A 23,012-nucleotide genomic window follows, 5' to 3' on the forward strand; every position below is an offset into this window, starting at 1 on the left:
GTTAGCAACTGCTCGGTAAACCACACAATCATCTGCGAAGAGACGGATATGAGAAGAAGAAGTACTGCAGGGCTGGTCATTGATGTACATTAAGAAAAGGAGGGGTGCATTGAGGTACCCTTCTAATGGGTACCTTGACGTACTCCTGAAAGCACGGCTGTTAAGGATGAAGAGCGTGAGTCAGCGTTATATGAACTGCTGACGGTTAGTTAAAAACCGTCCAATTCAGCTTAGAACACAACGATAAATTTTAAGACAGGATAGCTTTATTAAGAGACGACCGTGGGGGACCTTACCGAACGGTTTTTTAAAATCTAAAAGTATTGTGTCAGTCGGGATGTTGCGATGTAGGTTTAAATGTAAGTCGTGCAAGAAAAGAGCAAGTAATAATAACAAAGCACCAGCGTTTAAGAAGCACAGACTCCGTCAAATACGTTTTGTTCTTTTTGTCTGTTGTGCTTACAATAGTGTCTTTATGTGTTGTTGTCAAATAAAACATGACTTTGACTGAAATGAGAAAAATTTGATAAATAATGATGGTTCGAAGATCTAGCTCCGGCTTCACTGACTCCTAACTTTTGTTGTTTATAGTTTATTCAACTGTCTACCGCGAGAATCGCCTTTAGAGTTGTCATTCGTGGGTACACCATTACGTAATCAGTTTTGAAGCTCGAACACATTCTAGCTCGTGTACTTGGGAAGTGGTACACCACAACGGACAACATTGCGTCAAAAGCAAGAAGCCCTGTCGACAAGTCGAAAATACGCTTGGGATCCTTCGTCACTGTGCGGCATTTGAATTTTTACATATATTGTACTCTTCGCATAAATTTTGTTGCTTAACTTAGAACATATTTTTTGCCTGGTCTTACTTCGTATTTTTTGTCCGTACGCAGACATCGACGAATGTCAAACGACGCAGAATACTTGCAAGGGTCAGTGCGTCAACACAGATGGTAGCTTCCGGTGTGTCTGCACTGATGGTTACAAGCTCGACAAAGACGGAAAATCGTGCAAAGGTAAATGGTGATCATTAAATAGGATGCTGCCATGTCTGAGCGTCAATCAAAAGTGACTCGCCCCTTACGTATTTTCTGGAGAGCATGGCGTGACGTCCGGATGACCGTTTCACAGTGTGCAATAACCATTATAATACCGTAAGGCAGAAACAAGTATCGTGAATTTTCAAGTTAAGAGGGAATTCGCAAACACAATTTCGGCCAGCAATTAAGCAAAATATAGACGCGGCGATGCTGGGAGACGAAACTCTGAAAACAAGAAGGCAACGCGTTCCTTGTGGTTGTTGTTTAAAGAGTGCAGCGATGTCGAATCCTCGAACCTCGTGCTTTTCCCACGGCGCTACAAAGTGGGAAGCATTCATGGGAAGCTACATGGGAAGCAATAAGCACGATTGCCACATTCACTGCAGCTGCACAAATTCGTCAGCAAAAGGGCAGCAGCGTGCAAGTGATCGTTGACTTGCTGCATTGCCCTACCCTCCAATCGAGAGTCCGAGTGATCCAGGCACCCTTGGTTATCACACTCTTTAAGAAGAAAGAAATGCAGAGATGCCACTAATGTGATATCGCTTCATTTGTTTTTTGCATATGGTGCAAATGAAAGCCCCAATTCTAACGATTATAACAACAGCGGGAAGGACATCGGTCGCTACAGGAAAGCATTGAATAACTTAAACTTGTCCAGCTTAAATTTTGTGACAAATGGGGATGCTGAAATGTTATTCGCACTCGCCAAAGCGGTTAGGCCAGGAACAGCGTAAGAAAGTGCGTTTCACGTAAATGTCTGGTTTGAAATACCTGCGCTCTTTTAGAATTCCATACAGGCAATTCCAACATTCTTATTTTGTGTTATTCCCTAAAGAAATGCAGTGAAGAAATCTCATTATTGTACCATTTCAACAACTAAGCCGCTGTTTTGAGACAAACAGCAGCAAATTGGATGAAATAATCCGACCCGCGACTGCTATAGCGCACGCGTCAAAAATAATCGAGTTCTCTTTTAAACAGCGACAATGAGGTCGTACTTGCTTCGTCTAGCATTGCGCTTTGTTGATTTGTATTCTAGGTGTTAGAAGGACTGTGGTATTGTAATCGCTAAGAACCTGGCTGGCACCATTTTGCTCCGCATGTTAAGCATGAAAGGCTTTTAGCTCTCGTTGTCGGCGACCTTCAGGTGACCTTGAGTCAAAAGCCACAGCCGATGTCCGGGCGCTCAGAGGAGATCAAAACGAGATCGTTCGGACAACCAGTCGAAACTTACAAAAAGATGTGGTCTCTGGCCCCCAACCCTTCGCACAGAACTACATTACATACGCTAGTTGCTGTCCAAACAGGTTACAAAAATATTGCTTCCGAGTTCTTCCTAATCTTTCTTCACAATGTCACTCAAGCTGTAACTTCTAGTACGCTGAATTTTTATTTGTAAATTCCCTTAGTGACGTTCAAAAGCCAGGTAGAGTGCACCGCACACTCAATTCTCATCTCGCGGCGCTCAGACAGCGTTACCTGTGCTCTTTTAAACGCCACCGGCCCGTGAGTTGCGCGGCGCCGGTTTTGCGCCGCCTCCTTCGAGAGATGGCGCCACTGTGCGTGGCCAGGCCACCAGCGTCGGGCGCGCTGTGGATGGTTGTGAGCAATCGTTGTTATTACTCCAAGCAATGTGCTTTGTCGGCAGCCATTTCATGCGTATATCTGCTGTCGATTACGGAAGAGACAGCATTTTTTTTTTAGTAATCAAGATGACAGAATTTCTCTGAAGCTGGCGCAGCGTTCTCCCTTACATTTCCAGTTAGCATTTAGTACACAAGTAAATTAGACAATAGAGTAGAGAAGCAGCTTCTTCGAAGATAACCAGACAGCAATATGACTAGCGTTAGCATTTCTGATTATATTCCTTAGTTCTTTACGAATCAGTACAGTACGGAGACCTTGTGAACGCCTAAGGAATGACAGTACGCTACAGATTGAGCCGAAATAATAATAAAGTACCAGTGTTTACGAAGTACAGACCCCAACTAGTCTCTTTAGCGCTTTTTTGTCTGTTCAACTGACAATAGTATATTTATGTGTTCGCTTCAAAAAAAGTATGACTGATTGAAACGAGAAAAATTTGATAAATAAGGATGGTTCGAAGATGTAGCTTTTTCCGGCTTCACTGACTCCTAACTTCTTTTGTCGTTTAAGTTCACTCAACTATATACTGCTAGAATTGCCTTCAGAGTTCTCATTCTTAGGTACACCATGACGCAATCAGTTTGGAAGCTCGAACACACTCTAGCTCGTGTATTTACGAACTGGTACATAACAACGGAACATTGTTTCTGGTGCCAGACAACAAGCCTGGTCGCAAGCAAGACGCCCTGTCGAGAAGTCGAAAATGCGATGGAGATCCTTCTTCGCTGTGCGGCATCTAAATTTTTGTATATCTTGTACTTTTCGCATAAATTGTGTTGCCTATCTTAGAACACATTTTTTTATTCATATCTCACTTCGTATTTCTTGTCTGTTCGCAGACATCGACGAATGCCAAACGCCGCAAAATCCTTGCGAGGGTCAGTGCCTCAACACAGAGGGTAGCTTCCGGTGTGTCTGCCCTGCTGGTTACAAGCTCGACAAAGACGGAAAATCGTGCAAAGGTAAATGGTGATCATTAAATAGGATGCTGTCATGTCTGAGCGTAAATCAAAAGTGACTCGCTCCCTACGTATTTTCTGAAGAGCGTTGCGTGACATCCGGGCGACCGTTTCACAGTGTGCAATAACCATTATATATACCGTAAGGCAGAAACAAGTATCGTGAATTTTCAAGTTAAGATGGAAACCGCAAGGACAATTTTGGCCAGCAGTTAAGCACGTTCTTTGCAGAGCAAAATATAAACGCTGCGATGCTGGGAGACAGCGAGTTTCTTGTGGTCGTTGCTTAAAGAGTGCAGCGACGTCAGATCCTCGAATCTCGTGCTCGTCTCACGACGCGACAAATTCGCCGGTGACCGACGGCCACTGGCCATGGGAAGTGATGAGTGAAATTCCCAGAGTCACTGCAACTGCACAAATTCGTCAGCAAAAAGGCAACAACGTGCAAGTGGTCGTTGACTTGCTGCATTTGCCCTACTCTCCAATCAGCACTCTCCAATCGGTCAGTCGAGAGTCAGAGGACGCTGACGGCTTCCTAGACGCCATTACAGCATCGGACTTCATAAGGCGGCAGCGTGACGGCGCTGAAATTCGACCTATCAACTTAGAGGGCACATCAACAACCATTCCACGCCATCTATGTCGCGTATTGACGTCCTTCGGCTTACGAGACAAGGTGCTTTACAAGAAATATGCCCGTTCGAATGACCGTGCCTACCTCCTGGTGGTTCCAAAAGACTTGCGGGACGACATTCGTTTCATTTGCCATGACGAACCGACATCTGGCCACTTGGGCTCCTCACGAACGCTTGCCAGAGTGCGCGAGATGTATTACTGGCCCAGGTTTCGGCAAGCGTCAAGCAGTACGTTAAAGCCTGCCGCGAATGTCAGAGGTGAAAGTGACCGCCCATGAAACCCGCCGGCTTATTACAACCCATCGAACCACCTCATAAGCCATTCGACCAATTCCGCTTGGACATTCTTGCGTCTTTTCTTGTCAACCGATGGCAGCAAGTGGGTGATTGTCGCGGCTGCCGCTATGCCGAGACAGAGGCGCTCCCAGGGGCTACAGCTTCTGAGGCGCAGTTTTTCTTGTGACACATTGTATTGCGTCATGGTGCCGCGTCCACTGTAATAACAGACAGAGGGACGGCATTCACAGCACAGTTCACGGACGAAATTTTTCATTTGAGCAACACTAGGCATCGAATGACGGCTGCTTACCATGCGCAATCCAACGGACTTATGGAGCGATTAACAAAACCATCACGGACATGATCTCTATATATATTGACGTCCAGCAAGAAACATGGCATCATATCTTGCCTCACGTGAACTTCGCGTATAATACCCCCGTACAAGAAATGACGCGTTTTACACCATTTCGCCTCTATTACGGCCGCAAAGTTCAGACGATGCTGGACGCTATGCTGTTGTGTCAGGACGACGAGCGCCTAACTACTGACGCCGATGTATTTTCTCAGCGCGCTAAGGAAGCTCGCCAGCTTGCGCGGCTGCACATCGGTCAGCAGCAGCATGCAGGTGAACGGCGTTATAACATCCGCTACAGACAAGTATGCTACAACCCCGGCGCCCAAGTGTGGGTGTGGACTCCTGTTCGCCGCCGTGGCCTTAGTGAAAGGTCACTCAGCCGGCACTTTGGCCCATACAAGTGCTGCGCCCCATTAGTGTCGTCAAAAACGAGGTCATTCCAGACAGTGTCACTCAAACACGGCGTAGACAACAATCTAGACCTGACATCGCTCACGTAGTACGCATAAAACCATATGTTGCGCGTTGGTGATTATTTTTACAGCGATGGTGTATACCTCGACCACCAAAGGAAATTTTCGTGTCGCTGTTGGCGTGGTAAGCAAAAAAAAAAAAAAAAAACTCCCCATACGTAGGCCCATCCCGGAGATAGTTCAATGCCGGACCTACCCGCGGTGCAGGTGAAGCAGGCGTTAAGCACTCCCCATACGCGGGCAGATCCCGAAGATGGTGCAATGCCGGGCCGACCCGCGGCGGAGGTGAAGCAGGCGTTAAGCACTCCCCATACGTGGGCCGATCCCGAAGATAGTACAATACTGGGCCGCGTATTTGGAACATCCAGAAGGGACAACGCATGGCAACCGCAGCGCCACGCTATTGGCTGCCGGCTGCGGGGACGCGCCGTGGCGTCATGCCTAACAACGTACTCTCATCATCAGCGGTTTCGCGTAGCTTGTTGTGGGTCGTGGCTGGCACGCAGACGCGGCTACGTGAAACTGGCGTAACTGTGTGCTGGCGCGGTCGCGAGCCGAGGGTGACGCGACTTTCCGTCCCATCCATCGAAGCGCCCTCTCCGCCCTGCCGATTGACAGGAATTGGGATCTACGCCGGTGCGACAGTTTACGCTGCGAGGATCGCTGGGCGAAACCCATGCCGACAAGATCGGAACCTGTGAGATGGAGTCGTATTCCACCACTACTACTAATGATACGCATCGCGATGCCCTCAAGAGGAAACAAAACGCCCTTGCGATTACTGCGCTGCTCACATCCTGTTAATGCGATTCGGCATACATCGACACGGCGTGAAAGCACTGAACAGTGTTTTAACGTATGTGCGCTGGCACAAAACGTTATAAACAGTCCCGAAAGAGCCTATATTGTGTTGCATGTTAAAGTTCACTCTAGATATCAATAAATGTTGCAGGTATGTGCCAATTTCTTCACCTAATTGCAGAGAACTCTCTCGGGCCGTTATTGCATTTGTATGGCTTCCTCCATGTCCCAATATGCTGAATTTCAAGTACATTGAAGTTGTTGCAGATGCGAAATGCCACTTTTATGACGTATTTGGTCCGCCTGTTAAATATAGTTTAAAAAGTTCTGTTCAAAAATAAATTCCCATCTTTTTACAACTGGGATAAAAAATGTTAGAGGTGGAAAGCTGTTATAATGGCATTTCTAAAGCACAGCAATATTGCTTGCCTTTTTCTGTTTTATAAACTAAGATTTACATCTTTGAAAGGCAGCCTGACCCTCTTTAAATTCGAAATATTGGACACAGACTGGGAACACTGCTTTCCAATACACTTGCTGAAACTGCCTTATCAGAACACCCTAGTACACAATGCAGATCCATTAAGAAGTGACAAGACAGTTTGACAATTTTAATCATTGAAAGACCTAGCCAAACCGTTTTTGGGTTGCTTTTTATTGCTTTCAGACGCTGCACATTGCCTTTTAAGGCATGTTTTCAGTGTTTCTTTTATTATGGGGAGGTATTGTTAACATCTTTTACACCATGTCATTTATGTGGTGCCATAATGTGTTCTTGAATGGAGTCTTGCCCTTTCATTCAGTACAATAGAATGTCGTTTTTTGTGTCATAGGCCGTTTTATATTTAAGTATCAGTGTAGCATTTTGCTAAGTTTTGCCTCTGTCACCCAAGCTTGCAAGTTTGCTACCCACTGCTGGTGACGTGTGACACATGTGACTTTTGTTCAATAAAAGGAAGTCTGTCACTTATCCTGTGCACGGGTTGTCTTTTTGAACTACTATTTGTTGCCTATATTACTTCTTTTGTTGCATCTCAGATTAGGAATGGCTATCATAGTTGACATCATTTAACCATATTGCACACAATGTGGATATGTACTTGCAATATATGGCCACCATAAATATAAATAGAAGTTAATAATTCAGGAATAGTGCCTTTGCATGGTGGGACAGCCATGAATTGTAGCTACAAGGTACCAGCGCTGCAAGTAGCACTGTTTGTGCAGAATATAGTTCAACTCTACTACTTTCAAACATCATTGTTTTTGTCTGCATTTGTATAGCTCCAATTGCTGTGAACAACACACATCTGGTGGAAGAGTGGCTTCCACCTGCAGTTGGGCCCAATAAATAGCCAAATTTCTGCACGTTTTCACGTTATTAGCATATTAGTAGAGGCGGTCGTTCTTATAGTAGCCTGTTTGCCCAGTGTAGAAGCCACTGCGGGTGTCAGGATGTTGTACACATCTTCGGCTTTGCAGGAGACACAGCATCTGGCACATAGTTTGTCACAGGCCATGTATTCGGGGCAAGTTGAGTTCACTCACTAGCAAAGGGAGAACCAAGCTTCTCGGATATGAAGTAAACCGCCTGTATACTCAGTGGCCTTCATTTCGTGTGACATATGTGGTTATAGCGACCCTTGTTTTAAGCACTTCTTGTCCAGCAGCGGTCGTTTGCTTTTGAAACACTCAGGATAGCTTTCAGCAAGCTGGACAGGAATAACACTGAAAAACCAGCAGATGTTTGAAGGTTTGAAGGTTTATTTCGCAACTGGTGTTGCGAGGACAGCCAGGGAAAAAGCTGTATAGACAGCTTGAGAGGTCCTGGCTTCCTCTTACAGTGCAGCATTGACGGCGGCGGAGTACAACAACAGACAAAACATTGTCGCACTTATCATGCGAAGCTTCGTACAGTATGATGAGGGCGTAAATAAATGAGGGTGTTCCTCAAGGCCTTGTAGCACATGTCACGAGTTTGGAGCAACATGATGTATAGCACTTTTTTGATCGCATGCTATAGGTTTAGCAGGTGTGGCCATGGTTGAAGTGCAGTGCAAGGTCAAGAAAACAGATATCTATGAGCAGCACCCTGGTAAAGGAGACTCTGGGAAAACTAGTGGGAAGCCTGTTGAACATCTGGTTGACCCACTTGCTGGCTCCATCAGGCAAAGTATCATAAAGAAAAGGGAGTCATCAACACATCAGAAGGTTTTTACATATAAACACTGCTAAGGTCATAACATGCCAACAAGTCTTAGTGCGCAGGCTATGCACGACCAACTACATATGCCTTCTGTTCGGACATTGCTCATTGTAACTAACAAGGATGGAGTGGACAAAAAAAAAACAGCAGCTCCATTAATTTGGTTTCACTGGTATCAACAGTGTTTTGTAAGTGTACATTGCCATACTCCCCAATGCCTTCTTGGGTGACATCAGCAAGGACCAGCTTGAGGCAAGAGGTTAATAGACGTCTTTACAAGCTAAAAATGCATGCATGCATGGAGAGCACATTGTGTCCAAAAAGTAGGCACTTCACAGGGGCACTGGAGAAGGAACAGGTTATTAACAGTGGGCGAAGACAAGCTACTAAACACCCAACACTGTTGCCATGTAACAACCTCTGAAACAATCCCTCTTAAAGAGGAAATCATCTTTGTGTATCCATAAAAAGGGCAGATGGGCAAAGCCGCTTCAGTAATGCTGCCAGCTTCAAAAGCCCATTTTGCACATCCTGAATGCTTCCTTCTTAAGACTTTGCTGGGTGCAAGCATTGTACTGTTCAAAAGCTCTCATTGAGAGCACTGTTGGTTTGGTGGCAATAAAGTTCAGAAGCAATTGCAACAAACCTCCCTTCCTAGTTGGCCTGGATGCTCAAGGTGCCTATGAAGCAGCACCATGAGGCAAGCAAGGTGAACCGATGCCTCCAAGCCCTTGTTCGTTTATCACACTGTTCTGTTAGTAACAACCATGAGACTTGAAACCAACAAGCTCAAGCTCAGCACTCGCATGGTTACTGCGGAGGATCCATAAAAAGCACAAGAACAGAAAGAAAACTCAAGGGAAAGGATAAAGCACCATTTAACACTTAGTATTGCTACAGCCCACCCCCTTCTTTTATTTTGTCTGGTCATGCTAAATCTTTTTACTATATTGTTACGTGTGAAAAGCAAGAAGCATCGGTCGATAATGTTACCACGTGATGGTCGCCGAGACAATCAAAGTTGGCAAGGCAAATACCTTGCGGTAGAATTTGCTTTGCCGAACCAAAGTTACAGATAGGTAGGAAAGTGCGGTTCGCCGTAATAGTAAGTATACTGTGAGGCACGGTAACGTCATACTGTAGCGGAATGTCGGGCAGAGGAGTCACGAGGTACTCGCCATCAGGGACTGGTGGGGAAGACAAGAGTTCAATATAGGCTATTGATTTTGGCGGCAGGCGAATAAAGCCGGTGGGGCATAGGCGGCACTGGGGTGCGTCAGAAGGTTCTGTGAGAATCGGCAACTCAAGGCGAAGGGTACTGGCAGAGCAGTCAATAAGAGCAGAATGCGCGGAGAGAAAATCGAGGCCGAGAATGAGGTCGTGGGGGCAATGAGCAATCACGGTCAAGAGGACAGGAGTGTGGCGGCCGCCGATGCTGACACGTGCCGTACACATGCCGATGATAGGCACAGTACCGCCATCCGCAACGCGGACGACGCGTGCCGACGCTGGGGTGAGGAGCTTGTTCAGTCGCAGTCGGAAGGCAGCACTCCTAATAGAAAGATGTGCACCTGTATCGATGAGTGCCGTGACAGGATAGCCGTCAACGTCAAGAAGGTTTTGGTTCGTGTGTAACGTCAGCAGAGGATTTGAGGGCAGAGTGGACAAGGCAGCCTCACCTCCAGAAGCTGCAGTGCCTAGTTTTCCGGCTGGATCCGGGAGGCGATAGGCGACGGAGAGAAGCGACGGGTTTGGGGCGAACGAGACTGATGGCGTCGAGGTGAGGGCGAGCGGCTGTAGCGAAGGTTCGGGGCAGGAGCATCAGCGGCAATGGGGTCATGGCGGGTGGCATAGGGAACAGAAGTTCCAAAGGGGCGGGAATGAGCGGCGGTGTATGTCCGAGGAGGTGGTGGCCATCGGTTGCGGCAGTGACGAGCGACGTGGCCGATGCGACAGCAGTGAAAGCAGAGCGGCCTGTCATCAGGGGTACGCCATTCGGACGGGTTGCGGCCCGGTGTGGGAAGGAAAGGCTGCCGGGGACGAGGAGGGCTGCTAGAGAACTGGGGAACCGTTGGTGTAGACGATGGACACACGGAGTTGAGACCCATGTTCTCAAATTCCTTTCTGACGACTGCCTAAATCAGCGCAATCGTGGTTGCTGGTGGATCGGGAGGCGTCGCGGAGAAAGCTGGCAAACAGGCGGCCTCGAGCTCACGGCGAACAATACGGGTTACATCGTCACAGGGGGTGGTTTGACGCGGTCGACCCTCACATGTCGACGTAGCGGCAGTGTTGGGGAGCCGCGTGATGTGACGTGTGATACGGCGACTCTTAGCTTGTTCAAGGCGACGGCATTCTTTGATGATGGCGTCGATAGTCGAGACGTGGCCGAAAACAAGCAAATTGAAAGCATCGTCGGCGATGCCTTTGAGCACATGCGACACTTTATCTGCCTCAGACATAGTATCGTCAGCTTTGCGGCAGAGAGCCAAGACGTCGAGGATGTATGAAACGTAAGGCTCTGTAGATGTCTGAACACGAGACGCAAGAGCCTTTCTCGCGGCAGCCTTGCGCCCAATGGGGTCGCCGAACAGTTCCCTGAGCTTTTCTTTGAAACTGTCCCAGCTGTTTATCTCGTCGTCATGTGTTTGGTGCCACACGCGTGAGGTGCCGCCGAGATAAAAGATGACATTGGCGAGCATGATCGTTGGGTCCCACCTGTTATTAGCACTGGCGGGCTCGTAGAGCTTGATCCATTCGTCAACGTCCTCTCCCTCCAGGCACCTGAACACACCAGGGTCGCGATGTTGGGCAACCGTGATAATTGGAGCAGTCGGACAAGCCGAAGCCGTTGCAGAAGCGGTCTCGTCACCGGGAGGCATGGTGACAAGCTCGATGTACCGACCACTCCGGAGTTCCGTGGTGAGGACGGGGATCGCCGACCTCCACCAGAATGTTACGTGTGAAAAGACACAGAATAAAGAAGCTATATACAGGTTATTTACACTGGCGCCAGATCGCCAGGACGACACTCGCTCGCGGCAAAAGGCACAGACCCACTTCGTCGTCGTTCTCGCGGCGGCTCGTACCTTCAGCATCACTCGATGATATCGTAATAATATATAGGCATGAACTTAGGTGATATTCCCAATCAGTGTCCAATTTTTATATACACTATGTGCTGGTTCAAAGAGGTTCGAAACACTGCAATGGAAGCTTCAAGTAGAAAAGGTGCCTGGAAGAAAAAAAAAAGCTGTGCTGCAACCATCTCGGCAACATCTTGTCCCTTTAATAGAAATTGTGCTTCCATGTTAACTTGAGCCCTCCAGTTTAGAGTAAAGTACCAGTGCACTTATGAACAATGAATCAATTCTCAATGAGCATGTGCAGTCCAGCCAAAAGCAGGGGCAAGAATCCGCATTGTGCTCCTGCATTGAAGGTGAATAACACGTACCATAATGGCGAATGTGCTTTAGTAAGCTTCCCTGCAATATGAATTTGTGATGTACAAAGAACTGTCAATGAAGCTTACCACGAGCACAGATGCACTTGCAAATTAGGCCAGAATTGAAAATAATGAGCACAGTGTAAACCTATCTGCCCTTTCCACTCTTAGTATGCTTTACTGCATGACGCTAATTTTCACCCCTGTATTGCGGTGTAGCAAGCTACAATATAAACTTTGCATAATTAGGCTTTTTAGGATTATCTTTCTTGCAATAAACTAATATTTCGCGGTGAAGCCTAAGCAATGTACGGTGAAGCATACTAAAAGTGAAAGGGGCCACTGTCACTGGACATAATAAGAGTTCTTTAATCATACGCTCGCGAACCCGCCGCCTCTCAGGTCGCCTAAGTGGACATACTATGCTGGCTGATAGTGGCCCCCTCCCACTTTTAGTATGCTTCACCGCGTAACTAAAATGTACTGCGGCGAAGAAGCCGTACATTTGTATTGAGTGAATAAACAAATGGTTTTTACAACAGTACAGAAATAAACGCACACCATGCATCAGTCTACCACACGGAAGAGTGTCGCAACATACGGTAGCTGATTCACACAGGCCGTGTAGCCCACTGATCAGTCGTAAAGGGTATAGGTAATTCAAAATTTTAGACACACATATGTGTTTATGTTTACGTTCGCACTCCTTGCGTAATAAGACTTCCAGAACTTCCACAATAGAAAGTAATTTTATATGTCTCGTTTTCAACTCGGCCGTCATGCAAATGACATATAGCGCGGAAAAACGTGAATCTGTGTGTTAGCGTCGTAAACTTCATACTAGGCAAGGAGCTAGCACATCACAATTCCGCGACAGCCGCTAATGAGACCAAGACGGGAGCACATGTCTGTGAACACGCAAATGGAGCCCCTAAGCCACTCTGCTCCTTCGCCACCCCCTCTGCACGACTGCACCACTCGTTTCAAGCACAGCACACCAAACACACATTCAGCGCTGAACAGTGGGCGGTCGACGCAGTTGCATTTACATGACTTGCAGCGAGCAGCACATCCCTCGATGTCCGTTAAGCAAAGTCGGACACGGTGACGCGTACATCGCGGTTCGCAGAACTTCGCTGCCGAGGCGCTAGGCCACTTCGATATTTCAATTGTCACCACCGCCGGGTTCTCAAGAAAGCACGGGTCACACAACGTAGATTCTGTAGTGCCAGAGCTCATCGAGGCCAAAGCCGCACTGCCGCACCGCCACTACTCACGGCTTTCCGCCAAGTAACAGTCAGAACCTACAACCAACACACAAGCAACGCATGCACGATTACATGAGCAATGATGAACAACGCGCGGTCCAGAGAACGATCACGCCGAGAACGAACTCGCCACGGCGTCGTTCGGCGCCAGCATCGTGCCTTCTCAAAAATCCCTAAATGATGCTGTCTTTAGGCACCTAGGATCAGGTCACGTGAGGGATTTTTGTACGACAAATAGAGGCACGCCTCAAGGCGGGGTAGAGTCACTAAGGCGAGGTAAAGGCGGCGTGCGTCTATTTGTCGTACAAAAATCCCTCACGTGACCTGATCCTAGGTGCCTAGGGACAGCATCGTTTAGGGATTTTTGAGAAGGCGCGATGCTGGCGCCGAGCGACGCCTTGGAGTGCTCGACCTCGGCGTGATCGTTCTCTCAACCGCGCGTTGTTGAAAATTGCTCATGTGATTGTACGTGCGTTGCTTGTGTGTTGGTTGTAGGTTGTGTGTTACTTGGCGGAAAGCCGTGAGTAGTGGCGGTGCGGCAGTGCGTCTTTCGCCTCGGTGAGTTCTGGCAGTACAGAATCTGCGTTGTGTGACCCGTCCTTTCTTGAGAACCCGGCGGTGGTGACAGTTGAAATATCGAAGTGGCCTAGCGCTACGGCAGCAAAGTTCTGCGAACCGCGATGTGGCGTCGCCGTGTCCGACTTTGCTTAACGGACATCGAGGGGTGTGCTGTGCTGCACGCTGCAAGTCATGTAAATGCAACTGCGTCGACCGCCCACTGTTCAGCGCTGAATGTGTGTTTGGTGTGCTGTGCTTGAAACGAGGGGTGCAGCGGAGGAGCAGAGTGGCTTAGGGGCTCCGTTTGCGCGTTCACAGACATGTGCTCCCGTCTTGGTCTCATTAGCGGCTTTCGCGGGATTGTGTTGTGCTAGCTCCTTGCCTAGTATGAAGTTTACGACGCTAACACAGCATGTTCACGTTTTCCCGCGCTATGTCATTTGCATGACGGCCGAGTTCAAAACAATACATATGCCTGTGTTCTTTGTGTTTATGTGTTGTAAATTGTTTTGTATTGTGAAAGTTCTGGGAGTATTATTACGCAAGGAGTGCGAACGTAAACATAAACACGTGTGTCTGAAATTTTGAATTACCCATAATACCCTTTACGACTGATAAGTGGGCTACACGGCCTGTGTGAATCAGCTACCGTACGTTGCGACGCTCTTCCGTGCGGTAGACGGATGTATGGTGTGCGTTTATTTCTGTACTGTTGTAAAAACCATTTGTTTATTCACTCAATACAAATGTACGGCTTCTTCGCCGCAGTGCATTTTAGTTAGGCGGTGAAGTATACTAAAAGTGGGAGGGGTCTGTTATCAGCCAGCATAGTATGTCCACTTAGGCGACCTGAGAGGCGGCGGGTGCGCGAGTGTATAATTAAAGAACTGTTATTATGTCCAGTGACAGTGGCCCCTTTTCACTTTTAGTACGCTTCACCGCGAAATATTAGTGTTTTGCGAGAAAGATAATCGTAAGCCTTATTATGCAACGTTTCTTTGTAGCTTGCTACACCGCAATACAGCGGTGTAAATAACCATCGTGCAGTGTAGCATACTAAGAGTAAAAGGGCACATAGGTTTACACTGTGCTCATTATTTTCAATTATGACATAATTTGCAAATGCATCTGTACTCGTGGTAAGCTTCATTGACAATTCCTTGTACATTACAAATTCATATTGCAGGGTAGCTTACTAAAGCACATTGACCATTTTGTAACATTATTCACCTTCAATGGAGGAGCACAATGTGGTTTCATGCCCATGATTTGGCTCGACTGCACATGCTCTTTGAGAATTGATTAGTTGTTCATAAGTGCACTGGTACTTTACTGTAAACTGGAGGGCTCAAGTTGATATGGAAGCACAATTTTTATTAAGGGGACAAGATGTTGCCGAGATGGTTGCAGCACACCTTTTTTTTTTCTTACAGGCACCTTTTCTACTAAAAGCTTCCATTGCAGTGTTTCAAGCCTCTTTGAACCAGCACATAGTGTATATATAAAAATTGGACTCTGATTGGGGACATCACCTAAGTTCATGCCTATCTATAGTAAAAGGATGTAGCATGACCAGACAAAATAAAAGAAGGGGGCGGGCTGCAGCAATACTAAGTGTTAAATGGTGCTTTATCCCTTCCCTTGAGTTTTCTGTTTTTGTGCTTTTTATGGATCCTCCGCAGTAACCACGTGAGTGCCGAACTTGAGCTTGTTGGTTCAAGTCTCATGGTTGTTACTAACAGAACAGTGCGATAAAGGAACAAGGGCTTGGACGCCTCCGTTCACCTTGCTTGCCTCGTGGTGCTGCTTCATAAGCACCGTGAGCATCCAGGCCGACTAGGAAGGGTTTGTTGCAATTGCTTCTGAACTGTGTTGCCACCAAATCAACAGTGCTCTCAATGACAGCTTTTGGACAGTAGAATGCTTGCACCCAGCAAAGTCGTAAGAAGGAAGTATTCAGGACGTGCAAAGTGGGCTTTTGAAGCTGGCAGCATTACTGAAGGGGCTTTGCCCATCTGCCCTCTTTACGGTACACAAAGATGATTTCCTCTTTAAGAGGGATTGTTTCAGAGGTCATTACATGGCAAGAGTGTTGAGTGTTAGTAGCTTGTCTTTGCCCACTGTTAATAATCTGTTCCTTCTCCAGTGCCCTTGTGAAGTGCCTACTTTTTGGACACAATGGGCTCTCCATGCATGCATTTTTAGCTTGTAAAGACGTCTATTACCCCTTGCCTCAAGCTGGTCCTTGCTAATGTCACCCAAGAAGGCATTGGGGAGTATGGCAATGTACACTTACAAAACACTGTTGATACCAGTGAAACCAAATTAATGGAGCTGCTGTTCTTTTTTTTTTGTCCACTCCATCCTGGTTAGTTACAATAAGCAATGCAATAAGCAATGTCCGAACAGAAGGCATATGTAGTTGGTCGTGCACAGCCTGCGCACTGAGACTTGTTGGTATGTTATGACCTTAGCACAGTGTTGATATGTAAATACCTTCTGATGTGTTGATGACTTCCTTCTCTTTATCATACTTTGCCTGATGGAGCCAGCAAGTGGGTCAACCATATGTTCAACAGGCTTCCCACTAGTTTTCCCAGAGTCTCCTTTACCAGGGTGCTGCCAGGGTGCTGTTCGTAGATATCTGTTTTCTTGACCTTGCACTGCACTTCAACCATGGCCACACCTGCTAAACCTATAGCATGCGATCAAAAAAGTGCTATACATCATGTTGCTCCAAACTCGTGACGTATGCTACAAGGCCTTGAGGAACACCCTAATTTATTTACGCCCTCATCATACTGTACGAAGCTTCGCATGATAAGTGCAATGATTAACATCTGCTGGTTTTTCAGTGTTATTCCTGTCCAATTTGCTGAAAGCTATGCCAAGTGTTTCAAATGCAAAAGACTGCTGCCGGACAAGAAGTGCATAAAACAAGGGTTGCTATAACCACATATGTCACACAAAATGAAAGAAGGGCACTGAGTGTACAGGCGGTTTACATCATATCCAACAAGCTTGGTTCTCCCTCTGCAAGTGGGTCAACTCAACTTGCCCCAAAGACATGGCCTGTGACAAACTATGTGCGAGATGCTGTGTCCCCTGCAAAGCTGAAGATGTGTACAAGATCCTGACACCCTGCAGCAGCTTCTACAGTGGACAAACAGGTCACTATAAAAACGACTGCCTTTACTAACATGCTAATAACATGAAAACAGGCAGAAATTCGGCTATTCATTGGCCCCAACTGCAGGTGCAAGCTACTCTCCCACCAGGTGTGTGTTGTTCACAAGAACTGGAGCTATACAAATGCAGATAACAATGATGTTTGAAAGTAGTAGAGTTGCACTTTATTCTGCACAAGCCGTGCTACCTGCACCGCAGGTACCTTATAGCCACAATTTATGGCTGCACCACCATGCAAAGGCACTATTCTTGAATTAACTTCTATTTATTATATTTATGGTGGCCATATATTGCAAATGTCACATGTGGCATGCCACCACCAGTGGGTAGCAATCTTTCAAGCTTGGGTGACAGAGGCAAAACAGCAAAATGCTACAATCACACTCAAATGTAAAACAGCCTTGGACACAAAAAACCGACATCATATTGTACAGAATGAAAGGGCAAGACTCCATCTAAGAACAATCTATGGCACCACATACTTGACATGGTGTAAAAAATGTTGACATGCCCTACCCATAAAGAAAAAGCAACAAACACAGAAAACACGCCTTAAAATGCAATGTGCAGATTCTGAAAACAAGAAAAAACAACCCGAAAAAGGTTTTGCGAAGTCGTTCAACGATTAAAATTGTCAAACTGTCTCATCACTTCTTAATGAACCTGCACAGCTGAAAAGGAAGGAAGGAAAGCCCAATAGCAGGGCTGCAGAAAATGTCACCGAATAAATATACTTTGCTTACCAACGATACCTGTGGTTTAGTTGTGGTCTGTGTATAAAATAATTGTGTATAAACTTTTCTTGTTTAGAATGGTTTAGCGGATAGGGCAAAAATGACCATAAGAGCACCAGGTGTATGCATAGTCTACGCACAAAAAGCCACTGCTTTCTTACTTTTATTTTTTTTCTCGCTACTGCTATTCATAAGTATTTAAGTGCCTTAATAGCACTGCTAACATCCTACTGCAAAACACAATATTGGGCAAGTTGTGGCATAAGGAAAATTGCAGTTTCACTCATAATGTGAAACAATGATGCAGTAGCTGGTGAAATATGCGCGGGAAGCTTGCTTAATGCAGTGTTTGTTGAAGTAAACACTTGCCAATGCAAGTCGGTAATCTCCTTAAAAAAGTCAAATAAGAGTCGTAATTATTTGTAGGAGTTGTGCCTCCCAGTGTTGAAGTGGAAAGACTCGGCTTTTCTTCCTCCTCTTTCATATCCGGACTTGGCCACTGGTCTACACCAGAACAACCCTTTAGCTTCTTACTGCTGAATTAGATTTAGTTTTCTCAAATCTGTATTTGGGCTACCCATTGCTAGGTCTCGCGCTTAATCAAAGAATGAATCAATGAAATGAATCAATTCTCTAAGAGCATGTGCAGTTCAGCCAAAAGCAGGGGCAAGAATCCGCAGTGTGCTCCTGCATTGAAGGCGAATAACATGTACCATAATGGCGAATGAGCTTTAGTAAGCTTCCCTGCAATATGAATTTGTAATGTACAAAGAATTGTCAATGAAGCTTACCACGAGCACAGATGCACTTGCAAATTATGTCACAATCCAAAATAATGAGCACAGTGTAAACCTATGTGCCCTTTCCACTCTCAGTATGCTTTACTGCACGATGCTTATTCACACCCCTGTATTGCGGTGTAGCAAGCTACAAAAGAGACGTTGCATAATCAGGCTTTTTACGATTATCTTTCTCGCCAAACACTAATATTTCGCGGTGAAGCCTAAGCAATGTACTGCGGTGAAGCATACTAAAAGTGGAAAGGGGCCACTGTCACTGGACATAAAAAGAGTTCTTTAATTATACACTCGCGCAACCGCCGCCTCTCAGGTCGCCTGAGTGGACATACTATGCTGGCTGATAGCGGTCCCCTCGCACTTTTAGTATCCTTCAGCGCGTAACTAAAGTGTACTGCGGCGAAGAAGCAATACATTTGTATTGGGTGAATAAACAAATGGTTTTTACAACAGTACAGAAATAAACGCGCACCATGCATCAGTCTACCACATGGAAGAGGGTCGCAACAAAAGGTAGCTGATTCACACAGGCTGTGTAGCTCGCTTATCAGTCGTAAAGGCTATTATGGGTAATTCAAAATTTCAGACACACAGAAATATGTTTATATGTTTACGTTCGTACTCCTTGCGTAATAAGACTGCCAGAACTTCCACAATAGGAAGTAATTTACAACACACAAATGCAAACAACACAGACATATGCCTTGTTTTCAACTCGGTCGTCATAGAAATGACATATAGCACGGAAAAACGTGAACATGCTGTGTGTTAGCATCGTAAACTTCATACTAGGCAAGGAGCACACCACAATCCCGCGACAGCCGCTAATGAGACCAAAACGGGAGCACATATCTGTGAACGTGCAAATGGAGACCCCTAAGCCACTCTGCTCCTCCACCACCCCCCGCTGCACGGCTGCACCACTCGTTTCAAGCACAGCACACCTAACACACATTCAGCGCTGAACAGTGCATGGGCGGTCAACGCAGTCGCGTTTACATGACTTGTAGCGAGCAGCACATCCCTTGATGTCCGTTAAGCAAAGTTGGACACGGCGACGCCACATCGCGGTTCGTAGAACTTCGCTGCCGAGGCGCTAGGCCAGTTCCAAAATTTCAATTGTCAAGGGAGCACGGGTCACACAACGCAGATTCTGTACTGCCAGAGCTCACCGAGGCGAAAGTCGCACTGCCGCACCACCACTACTCGCGGCTTTCCGCCAAGTAACACAGAACCTACCACCAACACACAAGCAACGCAAGCACGATCACATAAGCAACGTTGAACAACGCGCGGTCCGCGCGAGGCGGAGAACGATCACGCCGAGAACGAACACGCCACGGCGTCGCTCGGCGCCGCCATCATGCCTTCTCAAAAATCCCTAAACAATCCTGTCCCTAGGCACCTATGATCAGGTCACGTGAGGGATTTTTGTACGACAATTAGACGCACGCAGGCCTGCGATGTCTGGAACACGGTGTAGTCTAGTCAGGTCTAGTCAGCAGGAGAGCACCGGGAACGAGAGTTATCGCTTGGCGCCGTTGCTAGGAGTGACATCACGGCGTCCCGCAGACTCGTAAGCCAATAGCGTGGTGCTGCGGTTTCCATGCGGTGTACTTTCTGGATATTCCAAATACGCTGGCGGTGCAGTTCGCCATTAAGGGGCCCACATACACAGCGTCGCTGGTCATCTTCACGGAGTGGGAGGGCACATCTTTTTCTTCATTTATTACTTTTTTTATATTTGCGCTCACATATGCAGCCAATGCGGTTACCTCTATGTTTCTTTAGACTCCGCACCTAAAGCTCCACCTCTGCTGTACTTGTCTTTCCTGTAGCTGTCACTGTTTTCTTTGCGCGAGAATCTTCATTGACCGCGTTTTTGTTTCCTTTTTCTTTCTTGTACCACTTCTTAACCATCGAGCCAATTCCCTTTTCGACGAAGGCGGTAATTCCACCTGCAGTAATGGGGGCAGTGCAAAAGAAGAGGCAGGAAGGACAAGAAGGAAGAAGTGAGTGTGTTAAAAACAACCGCCATTGTATTTCAGGAGCCAGCTGTCCTCATTAAACGTCGCCAGTCCTCTTTGAAGACACATCGTGACAATATGCTTGTGTGCGATATGCTCCAGTAGCTTCGCGGAATTGCATGTGAGCGATATAGGTCTCTAGTTAGAAAAAAATTGCTTTTCACCTCATTTATGCACAGGCAAGACCTTGGCTAGCTTCCAGGACTGGGAGACGATGCCTAGAGTCAAGGATTTGTCAAAAATGACCGCCAAGTGGCGTAAATGCCAGAGAGTATCGTACGAGAAAGCTGTTCGGATTATTATCAGGACCACTGCACTTCTTGTGTCTAAATGGAGAATCAAGTTTAGTATGCCGTTTTCGCTAATTACCACATCACCGATAGACAGCTGAGGATCAGTATTTGTGAACAGTGGAAGAGAGTTGCTGTCATGCGTGAACACTGAGACATTAAAATATTAGCTATTTCAGAGGGGTCTGAAATAGCCGTGCCATCTAATATAAAGGAAACTGCAACATATTTAGTTGGTGTGATAGAAGTCCAGAATTTCCGCGCGTTAGAGTGTAATAATCGTGGTAGTTCAACTTGAGGATAAAAGTTTTTAGCTTATTGCATTTTGGTACGCAGTTCTCCCTTAGCAGTGTTAAGGCGAATGATACTGACACGTGTACTTGTTTGTCTTTATCGGGCGACACGTTTTACCGCCTAACAAATATAGCACAGCGCAGGGCGCGCCTGCATGTATCGGAAGTTTCTGGAATGTTATCGATGCTTCCATCCGCTGTCTGTGAACGAAGCTTGTATAATCTGACCGCATGTGTGCGCGACGCGAATAATGTAGAATTTTGTGGAAGACACACGGGTCCCAGCGATTACTCTGGAACATTAGACGATTGATGCATAAAAGCCGACGCGCTTAACCCGCTGATCAGATTTTGACGATCGCCGACTGTGTTCGCCGTTGTCGCCGTTCTTAAAGTCTAGGCTTTTTTTTTTGTGAGCACAGGTTCGCCCAATAAAAGTTCGTTTCGTCTTTCACAGTGTGTTCTTCATACGCCACTCCACGCGACATCTGGTGGAGTTGCTTTGCATTCATGTACCGGACGCCCCCACAAAGCCGTGACCCAAGCCTGAACGCGGACGAGAACACCAACGTCGACAAGAACTAGCAAGGTAGTCGCTGGCTGCAAGGACTGCTTCCGGAGCACGAGATTTTGCCTGAGACGAGCAAGATCGTCGCCCAGTCAACCCCAATGGCAGCCCCAGCGTCCCCCATCGTGCTGCAGCAGCCCAGAGAGCCTCCGACGTTACGCGGTTCAACATTCGAGGACCCGGAAACCTGGCTTGAGATGTACGAGCGGGTCGCTGCATTTAACAGCTAGAACAGCGACGATAAACTTCGACATGTCTTTTTCGCATTTCGTCATGACGTAGTTGGAGAACCGAGAAGCCGCCTTAACGACGTGGGACCTGTTCCGAAGCGGCTTCCTACAGACATTCACAAGCGTCGTACGCTGAGGACGAGCCCAAGCACCACTAGAAACCCGTGTGCAGCTGCCTAATGAGACCACCGCGATTATTACAGAAGAAATGAGCCGCCTATTCCGCCACGCCGACCCGGACATGTCCGAGGAGAAGAAAGTCCGCCTACTGATGCGTGGCAGAAAGCAGGAACTTTTCGCCGGAATGGTACGGAGCCCACCGAAGACCGTCGACGAGTGTCTTCGCGAGGCCACCAGCATCAAGAAGACACTGGAAATGGAGAACCGGCATTTCAAACGCCGCACGAACACGACAAACTACGCCGGAGTTCAGTCACTTGCCACCGAGGATCTGCGCCAGACTATTCGAGCGTTCGTGCGGGAGGAGCTACAGAAGCTGTTCCCTTCATCACAGCCTCAAGTGGCTTCAATTGCCGACGCCGTCCGTGAGGAGCATCAACAACAACTCGGAGTAGCCCCTGAATCGCCGCAGCCTCAGCCGCAAGCGATGACATACGCCGCTGTAGCCCGCCGTCACGTTCCCCCTCCGTGTCCGCGGCCGGGCCCAGTGACGACAAAATTCAGTCGTCCGCCAGCACCCCCGCCCCCAGCACGCCAACCCGTCACCCCACGCAGCATTCCAAGGAAGACTGACGTTTGGCGCGCCACCGACCACCGTCCGATTTGCTATCACTGCGGAGAAGCCGGGCACATCTACAGTCGATGCCCATACCGGGAGATGGGACTCCAAGGGTTCGCACTTAACCCGCCGAGACCACAGCTTGGCGAACGACCTCGCCATATCGCCGACTACCTCGCCTCCACTCAGTGGAGCCCTCGACGACCGTCCCGTTCGCCATCACCAAGCCGCTACCTGTCGCCGCAGCGCCGACCATACAGGGGCCCAGCCCGGGGCCACTCTGCCAGCCTATATCCGGAAAACTAAAAGCAGCAACCGATGAAGGTGTGTTGCTATTCGTCGAACTGACGAAGACGCCAAAGAGACTGCCTCAACGACATAACAACGACACGCCGCCGTCCCGACGAAGTCCGGAAGCAAAGAATACGCCGAGAAAAGGCAACCTGACAACGCCACTTACCAGCCACAGG

The 23,012-nt window shown here is 47.4% G+C and overlaps 1 protein-coding gene across 2 annotated transcripts in view; it reads left to right on the forward strand.

Annotated features, from left to right (window-relative positions):
* LOC126535749 (uncharacterized) overlaps positions 1-23,012 on the forward strand; it is a 338,961-nt gene that overhangs the window by 62,895 nt on the left and 253,054 nt on the right. For both annotated transcript variants that reach the window (XM_055073350.2, XM_055073351.2), the window contains exons 4-5: positions 897-1,019; positions 3,533-3,655. In XM_055073350.2, coding sequence (XP_054929325.1) covers positions 897-1,019; positions 3,533-3,655 — 246 coding nt within the window. The remainder of the gene's footprint in view (positions 1-896; positions 1,020-3,532; positions 3,656-23,012) is intronic.

The sequence above is a fragment of the Dermacentor andersoni genome, chromosome 4, assembly GCF_023375885.2.
Source record: "Dermacentor andersoni chromosome 4, qqDerAnde1_hic_scaffold, whole genome shotgun sequence".
Lineage (NCBI taxonomy): Eukaryota > Metazoa > Arthropoda > Arachnida > Ixodida > Ixodidae > Dermacentor > Dermacentor andersoni.